Source organism: Saccopteryx leptura, chromosome 5 (assembly GCF_036850995.1).
Source record: "Saccopteryx leptura isolate mSacLep1 chromosome 5, mSacLep1_pri_phased_curated, whole genome shotgun sequence".
NCBI classification, from domain to species: Eukaryota; Metazoa; Chordata; class Mammalia; order Chiroptera; family Emballonuridae; genus Saccopteryx; species Saccopteryx leptura.
In genome coordinates, this window is record NC_089507.1 from 90,808,948 (window position 1) to 90,822,398 (window position 13,451).

The 13,451-nt window shown below is 39.8% G+C and overlaps 1 protein-coding gene across 2 annotated transcripts in view; it reads right to left on the reverse strand.

Annotated features, from left to right (window-relative positions):
• Positions 1–6,467: 6,467 nt before the first annotated feature.
• PAPSS1 (3'-phosphoadenosine 5'-phosphosulfate synthase 1) overlaps positions 6,468–13,451 on the reverse strand; it is a 128,741-nt gene continuing 121,757 nt past the window's right edge. For both annotated transcript variants that reach the window (XM_066385519.1, XM_066385518.1), the window contains one exon: positions 6,468–7,194. In XM_066385519.1, the coding sequence (XP_066241616.1) occupies positions 7,056–7,194 (139 nt within the window). In that variant the 3' untranslated portion in view covers positions 6,468–7,055. The remainder of the gene's footprint in view (positions 7,195–13,451) is intronic.

A 13,451-nucleotide genomic window follows, 5' to 3' on the forward strand; every position in this document is an offset into this window, starting at 1 on the left:
TTAGGGCAGAGAACCAGGTGTTACATTATTTGAATCCTACCACCGCATAAATTCAAACCTATGCATACCATCATTTTAATACACACTTTCGCCTAGTTGTGTTTCCTATCTTGCCACCTATTCTAATTGATTCTAGCATTGAGCCTGCAATAATAAAGCTTCTAGATCCTACTCCAGATTCCTTTATTTCCCTTTGAGGGGCTGCTGAGTATAACTGAGTTAGGGTACATAAGCTGTAATCCCTGTATTAATTAGTTATTGCTGTACAAAAAAGCAGCCCAAAGCTCATTGGTTTAAAACAACTTTTTCTTTTGCATGAGTTTGGGTTAGCTAGTAAGTTCAGCCTCCCTTACTTTTCTCGTAATTTTCTTGCCTATTCTTGGTATTTATTATTCTAAATAAACTGATAAAATTATCTCGTCCTAATCTTCCCCCTCAAACATGTCTTGAGGTTTTAACTGTCTCAACCATTTATTAATTTTAGGAAGGCTGACATTTGTATGATATCAAGTCTTTTCCCCTAGGACCATAGTACACTTTTCCATTTACTTTCAGATGTTGATTTATGTTCTTTCATAAAGTTTTATTGCTGTATTAAAACAGATCGTTTTTTTTTTCCTTCTTAATTTTGTTCCTAATTATCTTAAGGCATTACAAAGACATAACTTGGAGGTTCCCGTCCGAGAAATCTGAAGCCTGCCCTTTGTACTTGGAGGGCTAAGGAAAGACCGAAGGAAGAGGCAGGCCACTGCTTACGGGTAGGAGGTGGTTTAATAAGCAAGGGGACTGACATGCAAGGCTTGTTTTGGATGCCAAAAAATAAGTAGATCTCCACACTCACTCACCATAATCTTAAAAGTTTATAAAAAGGGCCTTACAGTTGTTCAGCCACATCTACTGTCTAGATAAGCGGTTCTCAACCTGTGGGTCGCACGACCAAAACACAGGGGTCACCTAAAGCCATCGGAAAATACATATTTATTATACAATATATTTTTAAATAAAATATGTATTTCTAATGGCTTTAGGTGACCCCTGTGTTTTGGTCGTTCGACCCCCGCCGGGGTCGCGACCCACAGATTGAGAACCGCTGGAGATGGTCAGATGATCTCAACACAGTGCTCTCGCAAGACTGTGTCCTTGAAATGGCTCCCACTCTGGGAACTGGGAGGGGGGAGAAGTGTGGCATGTACATTCTAAGAACCGGTGGGCTGGCGGTGAGGGAGGGGGGTTGAGGAGCCTCTGATTGCCCAGGTCCAGCTGACAGGTCAACTGGTGGTCACATCTTCTCGATGACCTTCTCTAACAGATATTTTCATTTGTAGTCAATCATTATTAATAGAGATTTTGGTTTTTGCACCTTTACTTATGCCCAACCTCTTTGTCAACACTAAATTTAATTTTGTCAGAGGGAAATGTGACTATAGAAGAGTGGTTAGAGAAATGCAATGTTGCTGGCTTTGGGGATGGAAAAGGGGGGGGGGCAAGAACCAAGGAATGAGGGTGGTTTCTAAAACCAGAAAAGATATATCGACAATATTTCATCATCAATCATTATTGAACATTCTTTGAAATCACTACTAGAGAGCCACTGTTTGGTAAGAACCACATTATGAACACTAACCCTGCCTGGCCTCACTTCAGAGCATCTGAGAGGATAACTGGGCCATATACACAATTCAATTAGGAAATCCTTAGTATTACCACACATCCATTCAAACGGCCAGTTCCAGAACACTGACAACTCCAAATGTTGACAGAGATGTGGAGCAATAGGAACTGTCATTTATTGCTGATGGAAATGGTACAGCCACTTTAGAACAGTCTGGCAGTTTCTTATAAAATTAAACATACTGTTACCACATGATCTAGCAATTGTGCTCCTTAGTTGTTATCCATATAAACTGAAAATGTACACACGCACACACACAAAGTTAGTTAATTTTAGTTTCTCTTCTAAAAATATCACACTCTTAATTCTTATTTCAATCCTTCAATCCTCATTAAAATTTTCTTTTGTTTTTTTCCAAGTATAAATAAAATAACTTGTAAAACAGTACAGTGACTAGCAAATAAAATAGTAAGCACTCAGTAAATGTTTGGTATTATTAAGATTTTGATTATAGAATTTATTCAAGATAAATTTAAATTTTATGCTATTTTTTATTGATCATCCTACTCTTTGCTCTGAGATCTTTCAACTATATGAACAGGGGGAAAAAGTCCTCTGTGGAAACTCTGGGACACATTATACAGTTTTGTATTTCATATTCCTCATACATTAATACCTGTTATAGAAGATACAAATAATTTGCTAGTACATAAAGCACTGCTTATAGTTTCAATTAAAAAATTAAATAGTTACTATTTTATGCTTTGATCAGTAGTATCAATATACTGAACTCAGCTTTTATATAAAAAGTATGACACTTACCTCAGTGACTGAAGTAGAGCTTCCTCATTAAACTCAATGTTGAGAATAAACTATCTTTCTCATCCCTATCTTCCACTCCTCAAATTTTAAGGTATACCTTCCACTTGATTACACTTTCCCAAAGTGTTACCAGTTTTGCAGTGATTTTTCTTTTGAATTAGTCTATGCTTGTTTTAGGGAAATGCGTATATTTTTTGTGAATTTTTTTTGTAAAAATGTACTTGTTTTTTAAATCTAGAAAGCATATTAGTTGCACACAAGGAAAAAGTGAGAGGAAAAAATTGTGGCTGAACAGTTTGTGGCTGAATACTGTGCTTTTAAATGCCTTCAGATTTGTATGTAACATGTCTGTATTCAGTGATTTTGCTCAGTGGGCTAGAGAATGGTATTATGAAGCAGAAATTAAAAGGTCTAATCTCATAAATGTTGGCATCAGTTTTTTGCCCAAATAATTTTATCTTTAAATAAAATAATTGTAATAATTCTAGAGCAGTGCTCTGCATGAATTCCTGACTATAACTTTCTTCAGATCAGGAAATCAAGGCTGCATGAAGCTTAAGCTCACACACCCAACAAGGAATCGGTCAAGTTTGATTTCAGAGCCTGTATACCAGGGGTCTCAAACTCGCGGCCCGTGGGCCGCATGCGGCCCGCCGAACAATTTTGTGCGGCCCGCAGACTAATCCACGAAGTTCAAAATATTTTGGATAAAATTAAGTAAGCCTAGGGCCTACTTGTATTTTTCATTTCTCTAGCATCCTAGCTAGATATTAGCTTAGTTAACAGCAGTTGTGATGCGAACTACAGTTTCTGGTTGTTTTGTGACCCTGAGTAAACTGCATGTACGATTGTGCTTGTTGTACTGATTTTTTTTTTGTTTTCAACTGCAGTGAGAAAAGTGTTGCGTAACAGTTGCCTTTTGTAGACCTAGTGCGGCCCGCCTAACGGCTGTGATCTTACTCTGCGGCCCACATGCTGAGTTGAGTTTGAGACCCCTGCTGTATACTTAACCTCAAAACTATACTCTCCCTTAGCTTGTGCCTCTGCTTAAGACAAAATATCTAGGTAACTAAGCTTTTAATTTATTTTTTACTCAAAATTCTTTAGTGGCTGCCCATTGGCATTTTCCCACATCTCAAAAGTCAAATTCTTACTTACGTACCTATATAAATATGCCCCTAGTTGGCACAAAATAGCACAGCCACTCAGATTGAAAGTCATTTATAGCAGCTGCCAGGCAGCCAGGCAGTGGACCCAGATATGTCAGACATAACTCAGGATTTCATTTGAATCACTTAAACTTAGCTGTTTTTTCTTGGGGAACTATTGTGCAGCAAAGCCTTAGCAGTGTATGCTTGCTTTTAACAGATGCCTAAGTTCTCTTGGGCAATAGTAGTTAAGCTCTTAGAAAGAACAAACACTGAGCTGTTGGAGGGAGAGCAGAGGGTCATCGTCCCAGTTCATTCCTGTGGAGGTGTTTTCCTTTCCTTAACAAAAGCAGATCCTATGGATGTTCAGGGCTAGCGCAGGCCCAGCAATAAGTGTCTGTGATAAAATTTTCCGTGTTTCCTATTTCAGTTCCTCTGATCTAGACCCTAAATTCTGATATCATTTTCCTTGGAAATCTGGGGAAACAAGGCGTCAGAATAAGGAGGCTTCAATCTTCACACTCCTCTACTCAGGTACAGTCCTCAAGTACATATCTTTAGTGAGGCCAGCTTTTATCTTGGTCCAGAAAAGACTAGGAGTTAGGTGGGCAAGATGTTTTTTGCACAACTTCTATATATAGTCATTACATTCAGGACAAGACTATGTGGAGTGGGGAATGAAATCTAGCAGAAATATAACCAAAGAGGATTGTAGGCCCTCTAAGAAACATACTCCACACATAAGAGTCCCAGTGGGCAAATACTTCTTTCGTAAGCAAACTCACCCCTGGATAAAAATATACCATATGTGAGAAGCATGACTTCCGAATTTTTCCTGGTAAAAGTAATTGAATGCTGACTTCTAAGAGATAGACATAATTGCTCCGCTCTTGGATGGCAATAAAATTCAAATGCGTGGTCTTGATTATCATAGTGGAATAGAGATTTGACAGATTTAAAACATTATATTTCTGCCAAATTATTGCAGAAATCCTTTTCTCCTTCCTTCAAAAAAAAATTTTTTTTTTCCATTCACTTTTCCAGCTGATGGATAGATTAAAATGACACTGAGATTTCCAAGACCACTTGGCAGGAGGGTTTTGGTGTAAGGGTTGAATGTTTTAAAGATTGGTTTAGGCTCATTATTGTGAACTAGGAAAAGGAAAAACGATTTCTGCATATATCAGATTTGCAAATTAAAGTCACACGCACCAACCAGTGGGCTGGTGGGGATAACTGGGTGCTTGCTTTGCTTTCCCATCTCTCTGGAACACTCAAATGGTGGCCAATACCAAGGGCGCAGGGGCCTAGAATCATCATGTTTCCATCGTGTCGCTTTCTGGTAGGTTGGAGGCCTGGGAGCACAGTCGGAACTAAACTCAAAAAGGACAATTACATGATAAAATACAAAATGTTTGACTGCATTTCACCAGAATGCTATTAATCTTGATTTCATGAGTATATTTTTATAGTTTTGAAAGAACATTAAATTTTTCTGAGTGACAAGTTTAAAAATTTTTTTATTTTCTGTATTTAAATTTTTTAATGCTGCTGGCTATAAAAATCATCATGAAATTTAGCGGTAGCATGATTTTTATGTAAAATACATTTCTTTTTCACATCCCACCTGTTATGATCAGGGTACTTGGGAGCAAACAATAGAAATTCCATGTAATTTAGATAGCAAAGGAATTAATTGGAAGGCTGTTGGCTATCTTATGGAATTGATGGAAAATGCAAGAGAATGAGGCTTAAAAAATGGTCAGGAATGAAAGGAGGCTGGTGGCAGAGGACTCGGCCAAGGTCATGACATTGTGATGTTCTAGATAAGATACTGCTTCTGCACAGGAGACCCAACTGCCACAGGTGCCACCTTGACTGGACACTCACTATCCCCAGGATCTCGTCACTGCCACCATAAACCGTGATTTATTCTGTCTCTGCACCTTTCCATCACTTCCTACACGTTCCCCATTTCAGGTGGGAGTGTGCGAATCAGTTAAGGCGCTGTTACACCTTAGCCCTCTGTGGTTGAAGAGGGAGAATCTACGTTGGCTTTCAGCCTTTGTGGACTTATATAAGAGAGTCCTTCCTAAATAAAGAGCTTAGATACTGTGGTGCAAGAAAGTAGTATCGATGATCACCTCTAATTTTTCCCATCAACATATCTGTCCATATAGCCTCTAAATCACCCACTAATATACTTTGTTCAGTACCAAAGTGAATATATCTATCCACCAGAGAATACCCACTCATAGTCTTCACTTCTTTTCTATTTATCAACTTTCTTACTAATTGGTTCCCTCTATCATTAATTTTACCTTTTTTCCTTCTATTTCTTTTCCAAGTAGCATCTTATTCCCTTCTGCCTTAATGACAATAAACTATATCCATGTATAACCTGCCATTTCTTTACAATGCTAAATTTTTAAGACCAAATCATACAAGATTATTTCATCAGAGAAAATATGATTGCAAATGCAAAACAATGGCATCTCAACCAAAATTGTATATCCAGCTCCTAAATAAGCATCTTCACTTAAATATTCAATGGGTATCTACAAGAGCAAATTTGGTATGTTGCCTACCCCTCCCCTAAAAATAGACTAATTGACAACCCCCTACCTCCATCATTCTTTATTACTGTAATCACTGTCTTAGTTGTTTAGGAATATTAGAGAGATATTTGGGGAAATGGGTTCAATATTTGAAGAGGCTAAGAATGCATTCTTATTTTCCCACTTAAAAATTAATTATGAAACACAGTGTTAGAAACTAATTATTAGATTCCAGTAATAAAAGATACCTGTATTTTCCCTCCTCCATTAGAAACTTCACAAAAAGAAAGAGTATGTATAAACAAAACAATACAAGTATCATATAAATAAGAAGTCGAAAGGTTTAATTTTATTGAATAAAGAAAGTTCATTCAGGGCTTACACAGATCATAGGAATATTTTAGATTATAACAGATAACAAATCAATAGCTGATTGGAAGGAAGGAAGAAAGAAGTTTATATTTTCAGTGTAGGAAAAAATCTAATTGCTACAGATGTCTTGTAAAATTCCCCAAACACGGTCAGCCAAGTTTATTGTTTAGTGGATATTTTTTTCCCACAGGGGATGAAAAATGAGATTTAATGTGTATACTACTGATTATAACTAGTATACAGCTTAAAAAGAAATCATGAGACAGAAGCATAAATATAATATAAAAAGACAAGATTTTAAAATTGTATTATAGGAATATTAACTCTTAAGAAGTGGAAAAGATATATTAAAACCAGTAGTGGGTTACACTATTCAAAACAGAACTCCTAAGGCAGACCAAAGCTGATGCTAGTTAAGGAAAATGGTCTGTTTCAGGAAGTGTGTCCATACAGACACCAACACACAAAGAAATGCCAATAGTAACTACGTGGTCCCCTCTGGTTACTCGGTGAAGTGTAAAGGCAGACGGGCTGTTGAGCAGATTAAGCCTTCTCCAAGGATTTATAGTACTCCAGCAGCACAGTCCAGGCCTTGGGAGCCATGAAACCTTCAGGAGGTTTCTGGCCATCTCGAGCAAGTTTGCGCATTCGTGTTCCTGAAATAAATTCAAAGTCTTCATGGCTGAAAGAGAAAAAAATTATTTCACATTAAAAAAACCTTATAGAACAATATTAAAAAGCATTTGTTTCTTCTATACACAGTAGAAAAACTTATTTAAAAAAATGGGTAATAGGCCCTGGCTGTTTGGCTCAGTGGTAGAGTGTCGGCCTGGCGGGCGGAAGTCCCGGGTTCGATTCCCGGCCAAGGCACACAGGAGAAGCGCCCATCTGCTTCTCCACCCCCCCCCCTCCTTCCTCTCTGTCTCTCTCTTCCCCTCCCGCAGCCAAGGCTCCATTGGAGCAAAGATGGCCCGGGTACTGGGGATGGCTCCATGGCTTCTGCCTCAGGCCCTAGAGTGGCTCTGGCTGCAACAGAGTGACGCCCCAGATGGGCAGAGCATCACCCCCTGGCGGGCATGCCGGGTGGATCCCGGTCGGGTGCATGCAGGAGTCTGTCTGACTGCCTCCCCATTTCCAGCTTCAGAAAAATACAAAAAAAAAAGGGGTAATAGTAAAAGCTTATTTTAAAAATCTCTATCCAAAGCAATTTGAATATAATTTTATATAATGTAAGCATTGTATATTAATATATATAAGTTTATGTAGCATAACCTTTAATTAACCTGAAACCTCAATCAATCATTTGGGAACATCACCCCAATGAGAGCAGATAAACAAGATGCTACTGTAGCATTATGCTTACTTTTCTGGCCCCACAGGCATGGTGACAGCTATTCACTCCCACTTAAATGACAGACATTAGCGGTCCTTGTACACTCCCTTTTTTTTAAGTCTGGATTATTCGCACTAGATATTTCTGCATGTCCTTCGTGATCTCTCCAGTAAGCATCTTCAGACTGCCTTCTTTCCGACCTCACACACCTCACTAGCCAGGGGACCCGCACACCCTTTTCCTAACCTGGCTCACTGAGTCTGTCTGTGAGCTCTTGGGCTGTCCACTCAGGAAGTCTGGGCTCCAGACCAAGAAAATAAGTACTGTGAGTTCCTCACGACCCAGAGTGCATGCCAGCTTCTGTCCCTCTGGCTTTTCTGATTTTAATTGCCTGTGTGTTCAATAACCTGCCTGTTCACTGGGCTTCTGAACCTTGGACCTGGGTGCTACACCTGGCCAGCCCCCATACCTGACACTGTTGTCAGTCCTACCTTAACTCCTGGTACTGGATCTAGCTCTGCCTCTTAGATTTGCTGCTCATAATTCTGGCCTTTCCAACTTCCCAGTGATGTACCCAGACTTTACAGAATGTCCCAGCCCCCTTTGAAAAATATCTCAGTTTTATTCTGGAATGCTATACATATAGGATATGAATGTCAAGTCCTCTGACTCATTTAACCAGTCACTAGAATATCCATGTTAATAATGTTGATGATTATCAAGCAGAAGGCATGACTTCTTTAATTCAGATATGTGACATCTTCTTCCACTCACCCTGTTTGCTCTTCCCCTTATCTGTACTACCAGGAAATCAAGAAGATATATCTGTACATTCAACTCAGGATTTCTTTTTTTATAGCTTAGATTTTGTGTGTCTTTTTTCATTTAAAATTTTTTTTAATTAATTTTAATTTATTCTGTTAACATGGATTCAAGTGTCTCATTCAATATAACACCCTCACCCCAAACTCCCATGTCCCCCATTACACCACCTTTATTCCCCTCCCCCTAACTCCCTCCCCCTTTCCCTCTGGGATTTGCTGTCCTGTTATCTGTATCTATGTGTTTTTATATACAATTTCACTAATCCCTTCACATTCTCTGTTCCCATCCCCTCATCCCCCTTTTCTCTGACAGCTGTCCCTCTGCTCCCTGTGACCTGGCTTCTGCCTCTATTCTGTTCCTCAGTTCACTTTGTTCATTAGATTTCACATATAAGTGAGATCATATGATATTTCTTTTCCTCTGCCTGGCTTATTTCACTTAGCATAATAATCTCCAGGTCCATCCATGCCATTGCAAAAGGAAGGATTTCCTTTTTCATGGCTGTGTAGTATTCCTCTGTATATATGTGCCACAGCTTTTTAATCCACTCATCCACTGACAGACACTTGGGCTGTTTCCAGATCTTGGCTATTATAAACAACACTGCAATAAACATGGGGGTGCATATCTTCTTTTGAATCAGTGATTTGATATTCTTAGGATATGTTCCTAAAAGTGGGATAGCTGGGTCAAAAGGCAGTTCCATTTTTAATTTTTTGAGAAAACGCCATATTGTTCTCCACAGTGGCTGCACCAGTCTGCATTCCCACCAGCAGTGCAGGAGGGTTCCCTTTTCTCCACATCCTTGCCAGCACTTATTGTCTGTTGATTTGTTAATGAGCACCATGAGGTGGTATCTCATTGTGGTTTTAATTTGCATTTTTCTGATGATTAGTGACATTGAACATTTTTTCATATGCCTATTGGCCATCTGTATGTCCTCTTTGGAGAAGTGTCTATTCAGTTCTTTTGCCCATTTTTTAATTGGATTGTTTACCTTCCTGGTGTTGTGTTTTAGACGTTCTTTATAAATTTTGGTTATTAACCCCTTATCAGATGTATTGGTGAATGTGTTCTCCATTGTGTGGGTTGTCCTTTTATTTTGTTAATGGTGTCTTTTGCTGTGCAAAAGCCTTTTAGTCTGATATAGTCCCATCTGTTTATCTTGTCCTTTATTTCACTTGCCCTTATTAGCAGCAAACTGAATCCAGCAACACATTAAAAAAATCATACATCATGATCAAGTGGGATTTATTCCCAGGAGGCAAGTCTGGTACAACATTCGCAAATCAATAAATGTGATTCATCACATAGACAAAAGGAAGAATAAAAATTACATTATTTTATCAACAAATGCAGAAAAAGCATTTTATAAAATCCAGCACCCATTTATGATCAAAACTTTTAGCAAAGTGAGAATACAGGGAACATACCTCAACTCAGTATTTTAACAGCTCTCATCTTCTTAGGTAAAACATCTTTCAAGTGTCTAAGCAAATTTTCAAATATGATTGATGAAAAAGAAAGGATAACAGATAATGATTCAAAGCAGGCTGGATTCGAACAGTTTAAATCTAGAGGGTATCTCCCATATCTACCATCTGTTCACTATGCAAGAGAAGTCAGAGCTACCTTACTATACTGGCCTGTGAAGATGAGCTAGTTCCCCCAGCTGATTCAGGAAGTCAGTGATCCTTTCTCCTGCATGAATGATGACATAAACAACTACAACTTGTAGTGAGAAAAAGAAACTGACTACATGTGAGACAGGCCTAGCAAAGAAACAAAACTATGAGAGATTCAAAAAGTTCAGAAAAGTCTGGGGTTAGTAAATAACATAAATAATAAATTTATAACACTAAAGTGAGAACTGAGTGTGAGGAAACAGATAAGCTCAGCAAAAGAGAACGTTCTTTGTCCAAGGATAGGAAGAAAACCAAGGTGATTATATGAAAGTCGTGGAGGAAGAGAAATTAAAATTCTTTAAGAATTAAAGAATTAGGGCTAAGGAAGATGACCATGAAGAAGGGGGATAAAACCCAACACTAGATTTACAAACCAGAATTTAAATTTTCTTTAATCTAAGAGGTTTAGTGGATGATGAAGAAAACAGAGGAAGTGGTAAAGTGACAGACACACACAGTGGAGAAAAATGTGATTTTTTTTTTCAGGAAAAGGGAGGTCTTAGTAAGTGTAGGCAGAAGAAAATACTGTATTTTTCACTCCATAAATATTTTTTCCACCCAAAAGTGGAGGGGAAAATGCCCATGCATTTTATGGAGTGAAAAATACGGTATTTTATTAATTATTTTAACACGCCATTTGGTTCAGAGTATTTTTTTCTTATTTTCCTCCTTAAAACCCTACGTGTGTCCTATGGTCAGGTGCGTCTTACGGAGTGAGAAATATGGCAAATGGCAAGAATGAGAAAGGGAGGAGGATGAAAGCCAGGAGAGGGGAAACAGGAGAGAAATGAAAGATGGAGGAGGAGGTCTGCAAGAAAGAACACAGGGAAGGGAGCTTTGACAGGGAGGAGGGTCAAGAATGAAGAAAAGAAAAAAGAGTGATGATCTGAAGTCAGAAGAAGGCGAGGCGGTGAATGTTTCAATAGACATATGGTTGACTTAAGACGGTAACAAGAAGCTGTGTGAGAATGAACTGATAACAGGATCCATCAGCACAGTCAACTTCTGCCCCGGCCAGACAGGTTACACCTAGCAAAGCCAAGCCTCAACTCAGGAGGCCCAGGGAGCTGAGGGGTCCACATCGCCTTCCAACAGGATCTCAAAATCCTTGCTCCATTCTCATGTAAACCTGGTTACTGAGCTCAGAATCATTGGACAGAACATTGATGGAATGTTTCAGTGCCTTAGGACATTCACTTACCAGCTTCCTAAATAAGCTTCACTGAGGAAATTATGATCCTGGAGCTTTCCGGCCATGCAAATTTTAAATTTTGATTTCAAAAAGAAAACCTGTGTCACAGGCATAAAGTGCTTTTACTGATGGCAATCAGAAAGACACCAAGCAGAGCAGCTGCTGGATGATTCTGACTTGACTTTTTGATTAAAGGAAAAAGCCAGACCAATTAAAGTCTTTCTTTCCCTGAAATGCCAAGCTGTCTGAAATCCCGAGGTTTGCTTGCATTCCTTCTGAAATTGCATTTTAAAACCAAGGTCCCTGGGTCCCTCTTTTCCTGACGCTATTTCACACTCCATCTGCCCTGCATGCCACAGGCATTTCTTCATCACATGAAACTGGGAGTTCGTGCTTCCACATGGTGGTGGTTCCACACTCCACCCTGACTACGAAAAACACATTTGTACTGCCAGTGGCCACAAGAGCCAAAGCAGTCGCTGAAGAGGAGGTTTGGGCTGAAGCAGCTGTCAGCCGGCTCAGAGCCGGGCAGGTCACCCAGAAGTGTCTCAGGGACAGGCACAACCCCCTCTGCAAGTACTGAGCACTCTGGGTCCCACCCTACACCCAAACAGAGCTGGTGGAGTTAGGGGAGAAATTCAGGCAGAAACCTACCAAGTCCCTGGCAGCTCGGCTGCTGTGGTTGTGGAACATAAGGGTGGTGGCATCATGTTCTCCGGAACAAAGATGGAGAAATTGGCTGCCATTACCATGCACTCCTTCTTGAGGCAGTGTCTTCAGAACTTCCATGACAACCCAGGAAACCATTCCCTATTACAGTGGATGAGGGCTGCCATTTGTATGGTCTGGCCGAATGCTGGGGACTTGCCAGGGGCAGTGAGTTGGTGGCAGTTGTATACTGAGCTGTAGCAGGTCCTCCAGGAATTAGGTATGAAGAATGCTGTTTTCAACCTGAGGTCCCATGGGCCAGATGAGGACGTATTTACAGCCGGGATGAAGAACCTTATTCTCTGTAGCACCTTGTCAACCCTTTTTGGGTCACTAGTGGCTACCTTGAACCCCTGTGTGGGGCAGCCCATCAACAGCATTACACAGACAGTGACAGATTTAGGGGAGGTGGAGGCAGCATGGAACCATAAGGCTACAGGTACGTGCCTTCAGGGCAGATTGAGAGGAACTATTTTGCTGTCTGTTAGCCTGCAGCTGTGAGAAGCAGTATTCCCCTGCCCTTTTGCTTGTCCGCCAACGCGAGAATCTACTGAAGAAGAATGGCCCACAGCGTTCAGGCTCCACACTTCCTCCATCATCTGCCCAAATCCAATGGGAAACTGCCTGGTCTCAGCCACTGGCATTACGTTTATTTTCCTCTACCTCATAATTGTACTTCTATTTCTCACATAAGCATCCTACTTTTTATCAGAAGTCAGGTTCAAAGACTTGACACAAGAGTCACTACCTGTAATCAAATCATAGTGTTTACAATTATATATTTAAATGATCATTTTACAGAAATAATTAAATCAAGGAAAAATGGACACATTCCAGGAATCATCTAAAATTAGCTCTGAACTTGACCTGTGAGGAATCAGGAATCTGCTGGAAGCAGATAAGGCTACTGAATAAAGGATGTTAGGGATGTTAGGCTTTGACTACAAAGCAATTCTAATTAGGCCATCTAATTTTACTAGTAACCAAACTCCTATGGCACTTGAAAAAAAAATCCATGTATGTTTTGTTCTTTTCCTTCTCAAAACCACTCAGTCATAGATCTTACAATCCACAGCGATGCCTGCTCTCAAAAAGGGGGGAGGGAAGGGGGTCATGTGCAGGAAGGGAAATAACCAAACCACCTAGCAGAAAATGTGGGACCCTGTGAGACCAGCATCTTGTCCCATGTGGAACAC